The following is a 7600-nucleotide window of genomic DNA, read 5'->3' as shown; positions in this document are numbered from 1 at the left end:
CCTGAAATAAAGCATTTCAACAAAAGTGAATACTTGTTAGTATTGAATACTGTAAGTAATTCAAAAAAGACATTTTTTTCTCCTTGCAAATTGTGAGAATATTTAAAAATATCACATTTTCTAAAGTACATCTATACACAAATTTTATTATGAATATATATAGAAAGGTTATCTTAAGTGCATAATGACTAGAATGATGAAGCAACTCTTCTGGAACTCGTGTAAGGCCATTAAGCTCCTCCATGAAAAATTAAGCTCTATCATTCATCAAATTCAAATGATGTTTTAAAAAGTCAAACTTCTAATACCATTCTATCCATATTGGGGTTCTAATGATAGGAGTGTGCAGAAAGAATACAAGCATTCAGGTTCACAAATGGTACTTGACTGGATTGGAAGATGATCATTGAGTCTTCTCCCTCAGGATCTCTGTGCTCTCTCTGCAGGCTTACACCCAGCAACTACCAGAACTACCTGGCCTTCATTTTTGCTGTAGAAGAGATCAACAGGAATCCTCATCTTTTACCCAACATTTCTCTAGGCTATGAGTTCCACAGTTTTCTTTACAGTCATTGGAAGATGTTAGAAAATTCCTTCATTTTGCTCACAGGACAACATGAGATCCCTAATTATATGTGTAGGAGAGAAAGCAAGTGTGCAACAGTACTAACAGAAATGTCATGGGGTACCTCGGCTCAGATTGGACCACTGCTAGAACTCTACAAATTTCCACAGGTGAGGGTTGGTGGGACATGAAATGATTAAGGCACATCCAGGGTGCTTCAACTACCAGGCACATAATGGGTTAAAAATGAGACTGGGATATGCACCTTTCAAAGTGTATAGTGCAGCAGGGTCTGAACACAGAGATTGAGTGGGCTATATACACTTTTCCTTTTTCTTTTTTTGGATCAAAGAGGAAGGAAAGAAATATGATTCTAGGATGTCTGAGTACATTCATTCACTTTAAAAATAATCTGTGAAGGGAAATGTTTAGAAGGATGGGAAGAACATGAGTCTCCTTTTATAACTTGTAGGTGTTACTCTGCACCCTTCAGGACTACTATAGTGCTTTCCATCAACACTTCAGGGTATCACCAAGTTTTCTTTTCCTTTAAGGTTACCTTTGGCTCATTTGATCCTACATTGACTGACAGTGGCCAGTATTCTCCTTTGTATCAGGTGGCCCCAAAGGACACGTATTTGGCCCTGAGCATGGTGTCCTTGATGCTTCATTTCCACTGGACCTGGGTGGGCCTGCTCATCACAGAAGGCCATAAGGGTCTTCAGTTTCTGTCAGATGTAAGAGCTGAGATGGACAGGAACAGAGTCTGTGTAGCCTTTGTGAAAATGGTCTCAACTGTGGCTGTGTCATACATCTCATTTGCAAAGAAACATGATTTCCTTGCCACAGAAATATCATCAGTCAACGTGGCTGTTATTTACTATGATACTGATAGTCCAAACGATGTAAACTACAACATAGTGCAAAACTCAGTGACATGGAAAGTCTGGCTGACAAACTCACAATGGCAGGCTGACCTGTCTGGGAGAGATTTCATACTTGACCCATTTTATGGGATTCTTGTTTTTTCACATCACCACGAAGAGATTTCAGGTTTCAAAAATTTTGTTCAGGAAGCTACCCCTTTCAAATATCCACAAGACACTTATCTTTTTATGTATTGGTCTGAGAATTTTGATTGCTCATTCTCTGAGTCTGACTGTGCCTTGAAGAACTGTAGACCTAATGCCTCTTTGGCTTGGTTGCCTCTGAATCGTTTTTCCACAGACATGAGTGATAGGAGCTACAATATATACAATGCTGTGTACACTGTGGCCCATGCCCTCCATGCGATGCTTTTTGAAGAAGTACAAAGGCCACCAATGAGAAATAGACAAGTGAAGTTCTTTCACCCCTGGCAGGTAAACTGTATTCTCTAGAATGACATGCAGTGACATAAAGGAATCTCTTTCAAGGTATTCTATGTGTTCTACTAAAAAAATGTTGCAACCATTTCTATAAAATACAAGACATTGTGTATTACACTTAATGTTAAGGAGGTAATTCTTGAGCAGAGTTGAAATGATCCTCAGTCAAGGAGCCACTGGATAGCTCCTTTTTTCTGCCTGTAGTATGTCAATGCCTAAGCCATGTAAACATATTCCATGATTTTCTGAAAGGACAATGGGAAAACTTGTAGTCACTTGCAAAACTGAATAGCATTGAACCCAACAGGGCATGTAGTTCAATTTCATTTAATCCTGTGAACTCTTCAAATATTGATGAACTCATTTTGTTGGTAGATGCTATGGGAATAGTCAGTTAGACAATGGACATGGTGGATTTTACAGCTTTGAATCCACAGTTGATGTTTCCACCCAACAACTGTATCCCTTATTTAAATGGACTTGCCTAGAATTTTTTTTTTCTGAAACTGACTGACATTTTTTGAACATGGTCACATTTTGGTCCTTAGACATTCATGCGCTCCAATTCAATAGATAGCACTGTTAAAGTTACTATAAGAAAGTCGCATTAATGACAGTTAGGAATGTTCCCCCAACCATACTTTCTGTCCTTAACCTGGAGCCCTGCTCACATAGGATGATGTGTGTCTTTCAGCTGCATGACTTTCTGAAGAACATCCAATTTAACAACCCTGCTGGAGACCAAGTGAACTTGGATGACAGAAGGAAAGTGGATTCAGAGTATGACATTCTCAACTTTTGGAATTTTCCAGAAGGCCTCAGACTGAAGGTTAAAGTAGGAACATTTTCTTCACATGCTCCACATGGCCAAAAAATGACTTTATCTGAGGATATGATAGAGTGGGCCACAGGAGCTACAGAGGTATGGCGTACCAAATCAAGGCACACTTACTTAACCACGTGAGCTAAACACTGTCTTAGGTTTTCTGTCCCCAATTTTGCTGATGTAAAGGTCACACGTGGAAGCTCAATAACAATAACAAATTTTCAATTTAAAAAATTGTTTAGAACTTTTTGGATGAGTGGGAAAGTAATGCATTTACTTAATTATATTTTTGTAAATATATATTGAATATTATGAAATAAATTTGGCACTCAGTTATATAGCTTTATGTATGCAAATTAAGTTTATCTCTCTCACACTGAAGAAGTAAGTAAAAGTTTAAGAAGTTACCACCATATGTGTTTTTCCTTAGACTCCCCGCTCGGTATGCAGTGAGAGCTGTAATCCTGGATTTAGAAAAAGCCCTCAGGAGGGAAAGGCTGCCTGCTGCTTTCACTGCACCCCTTGTGCAGACAATGAGATCGCCAATGACACAGGTAGGAGCTCATCCTGTGGACACATTCTCAGTCTACTTTATATTCACTCCATCCGTTCAGTAAAATGAAAAAATCTTGTAGAGAGCACCAACGAGAAAAAAATCTCTCTTCAATTATCAAATTATTTGTTATACTGTGTGGTATTGCCTGGCTGGAAAACACATTATCCCCTTTGAACTGCACTTGAATTCATTTTCTTTTTACTTCATTCTTATTCATCTTCTTTAGTTTGCTTTTTGCGTCGCTATGAATTAAACTGAAATGTGCTCTATCAATGATCTATGTCCCTAGATATTCTTATTTCTTATTATGAGACAGAATATGAACAATTTTCCTCAGACTGCCTCAAAAATTCAATAGACCTATCTCTGTCCACTAATTATCTGTATTAACAATGAGGCATCACCACGTCTGACTATGTTGATTTATTTTTCTTTTCCCACTGAAAGCATTATTTTCTCAAGAAAAGCCCTTTCACTACCCCACAGCTTCTAAGTTCCATCTCCATAGTGAAGTTTAACAAGGAGGAGGATTAAAGCCAACTCTTTAGAACCACAGAAAGTTTACAGTCCAGACAAGGTCAGGCACACTCCATTTTCCGATGTCTGACACTATTATTCACACAGAGCAGGTGGTCAGACAGATTGAGCTTGATTGGAGATAGGGGATGTCTTTGATGTACAACATGCTTATACTATAACACAATCCAATTCCTAGGATTTAATCTCCATTCTCCTAAAATGCATAGATGAGTGGGGACACAGACTATGGCATAAATTAGAGTCATAACCACAGAACTGAAAGGATGATATGCACCCAGAATAAGGGATTTAACAAGTGATAATATCTACATTTGAAGAGGGTGTCACAGGTATTTTTACAGAGGTGACAGCATTAGTATTATATCACAATAAAATGGGTGGCATAAATCCTTTTAGGATTACTATTAATGGCCAAAGTGGCATATTCAACATTCATGGAATATTCAAATATCTATGTTATCAAAACGCAGATAAAATGAAGATGAAGATTGAAACATATTCTGTAAAATTTATAGAAATATAATGTTCACTCTTGTATACCGTAAGTATCACTTTGGAAATATTTAACTTTCTCATATATCATGACATGGTGAAATCATCTTTCTACTGAATATCTTCTAATTTAGTTCCGAGGCTGATATATATATTTTGATTTCAAAACGTATTTAGTATGATTTCAAATGTTCTCTGAAATACATCAAGACTAATCATGTACTGTATGAAGTAGTTATTTTGAATATATATTCTCCATAACGGATGGGAATATGGTGCTTTTTAAATAATTTTGTACATGCACATATAGAGAAGAACGCACCCAATAATATCAATTAACAAATGCTTCCAGTGTGTATAATTCTCAATCATCTGTAGTATAAAGAATAGATCAAAGCACACATTAAAAATCATGTGCAACTGAAAATGCTGTGAGTTGAAGCTAAAACTATACTGAGACAAATATCCACTCTATAGTAAATATACTTTTGTGCTGTTCTGCATTTAAATAAAGGAGCTGAAGTTCTGCATTTGAAATATTCATCACACACTACAAAAACATACAGCAAATTGAACACAAGAAAATGAAAGAGCATACAGCTAAATTGTGGAAGCAACCCAAACGTCCATCCACCAAGGACTGGATAAGAAAATTGGCATACTTTTATATAATAGAATATTACTTAGCTATAAAGAAAGATAAACTTGAGCCTTTTATAGGTAAATGGTCACAACTAGAGACCATACTCATAAGTGAAATAAGTCAGACCTGCATGTGCAAGCACCACAGTAAAACCTGAAAGAGCTAATTTAAACTAGGAGGTATGATAGACATTGTGAAATGATAGGAAAACACTCAAAGGTAGAGGGCAACTGGGATGTGGGAAAAGAGAAGGGAAAGAAGGAGAAATTTTGTATGTATGTATATACAGGATAGTGACCATAGTTGATCTACTGTTTTCTATTTCTTTGCTGAAAGAAACTGTTAATGAGTCCTTGATTGATCAATATTGCATGTCTCTATTCGTTTTCATGACAAACCACTTTGAAGATATCAATATGTAATAGAAGCATTGTTAATTTCCTACCACTTTGTTGGTAACACTGTATTGTCTGTACTGTTCTTTTGCTATTTTGTAAAAGATTGTCTGTCTGTTAATGTTTTCCTCCTTTTATTTTTAAAATAAAGAACAGAAAATTAAGACAGAAAAAATAAACAGGAATAAATATGACTCTGTTAACAAAGAGTGACAACTCTTAGTATAGTTGATTAAGAAGAAAATGAAAAATTGAAAGGCTGTATATCTTGAGAAAATTGACCATTAGTACAGTTATACAGAAATCTCTCCATATGAAAATATAAGTAATTTCACATCAGTGTATGCCTTGAAATCTATAAAATTTAGCAAAACAGTCCTAAGATAAAATAAAAGTCTCCACAGTACTAATATCTATACAGTACCAGGTTTATAAACAGATGGGAGCCCACAGTGTAATATTTCACTCCAAATATTTGTTGATTAATAATACTAGCAGTGAAATTTATAAGCACTCAAAAACATATTAATACTGACCTCCTTCTTTCAGAGAAAAGGGAAAGACAAATATCAATTCATTTTAATACAGGAACTAAATCATATTACTCATAGCTGAAAATGCACTTAAAAGATATAAAGTTCACAGTCCACTTTCCTTTTCAAACTGAATTCACATATTCTATTTCAAATTGAGGTATGTACTTCAGGGGTGGTAGAAACTGTGAAAAACTCACTTTATAAAACATAATTAAGTTCACTAGGCACTGGCAAAAGAAAAACAATGTTAATAAATGCAGACAATATCACAAAATTGTACATCATTGTGATTTACAAAGAACCAACGACAGTATTTCTTACCAAATGAGTGAGGAAAGGTCTCTAACTGTTCCTTAAAAATGGTATTTATGATATCCTATAGCTCACCTTACAATTTATGGTCCATTTTTGAAAACAGGAATGAGATCAGGACTTTCCGTATCATACTTCTGCCAGACATTACAGTTTACATCATGGTCAGTGCAATGAAGAAAACACAGAAAAACAAAAATATATTAAAAAGGGAGAAACATGAATGATAGGATTTTCCAGTGATATTAATTTTTAAGTATAAAATCCACTCAAATGGAGTATAAGACTATTACAAAAAAGCCTGTTTCCACACCTCAGTCATAAGGTGCTCAGAGATAAAATTTTGAAAATTGATTTTTGCAACATTAAAAAATCAATAAATATGTAGTGATACATCCTGTAATGGTTTTGAAAGATCCCAGAATTAAACTATTGAAATACCCCTTTGACAATAAAAATTATATGACTGTTTGCATAATGCATGTTCAAAGACGGAGAGGCTCAGTAATGAAAATACCTAACATGCAACATGTTTCCTTACACGTATTTTCCTGCAACTGAACAAATTATGTTGGCTTCCTCATATGAAGTTATTCACTGAATATCTGGGGAATCATTCATAAAGATTTTATTTAGGTCAAATGAGTGAAGTAAGTAATAAAAGTTGAAAAATAGAATGTTTCTATGGATATGCCAGATTGAAAAGGAGAGTAAATAACAAATAGTATTATTTAGGAATTATTCTCTGTATACTGTTCATTTTGTGTGTATGGAAAAGTGAGGTGTGGTGATGCATGCCTGGAATCCAGGGCTCAGGGAGGCTGAGGCAAGAGGATTTTAAATCAGAACACAACATAATGATTTAAGATCTTTTCTCAAAATAATAAAACTTAAAAGGGTTGGAAATATACCTAACTACAAGTTTCCTGAGTTCAAACCCACATAAACAAAAACAAAGAGAATGAAGGAAAATTAAGAAAAAATTAAAAAGCCACAGTTTAGCTCAAGCAAATCCAATGAGTTGCAGGGGATGGGTTTGTGGGAAAAAAAACCTACACAAGTGATAACTTTAATTTTTGGTAGATATGGAGCAGTGTGTGAAGTGTCCAGATCATCAATATGCCAACATTAAGAGAAACCACTGCCTGGAAAAAGCTGTGACTTTTCTGGCTTATGAAGATCCCTTGGGGAAGGCTCTGGCTGGCACCACCCTGAGTCTCGCTGTCCTCACAGCTGCTGTCCTTGGGCTCTTTGTGAAGCACCGACACACTCCCATCATCAGGGCCAACAACCGAGCTCTCAGCTACACCCTGCTCATCTCCCTCACCTGCTGCTTCCTCTGCTCCTTGCTCTTCATTGGCCGGCCCA

The 7600-nt window shown here is 36.0% G+C and overlaps 1 protein-coding gene across 1 annotated transcript in view; it reads left to right on the top strand.

Annotated features, from left to right (window-relative positions):
* The first annotated feature begins 399 nt into the window (after positions 1-399).
* LOC102008157 (vomeronasal type-2 receptor 116-like) overlaps positions 400-7600 on the top strand; it is a 20157-nt gene continuing 12956 nt past the window's right edge. Inside the window, exons 1-5 of the mRNA XM_013509122.1 lie at positions 400-735; positions 1120-1926; positions 2627-2854; positions 3189-3312; positions 7316-7591. Of these exons, the coding sequence (XP_013364576.1) occupies positions 400-735; positions 1120-1926; positions 2627-2854; positions 3189-3312; positions 7316-7591 (1771 nt within the window). The remainder of the gene's footprint in view (positions 736-1119; positions 1927-2626; positions 2855-3188; positions 3313-7315; positions 7592-7600) is intronic.

This window comes from Chinchilla lanigera, unplaced genomic scaffold (genome assembly GCF_000276665.1).
Source record: "Chinchilla lanigera isolate Chin_1 unplaced genomic scaffold, ChiLan1.0 scaffold00162, whole genome shotgun sequence".
NCBI lineage: Eukaryota > Metazoa > Chordata > Mammalia > Rodentia > Chinchillidae > Chinchilla > Chinchilla lanigera.
This window is presented reverse-complemented; position numbering and strand designations above follow the sequence as displayed.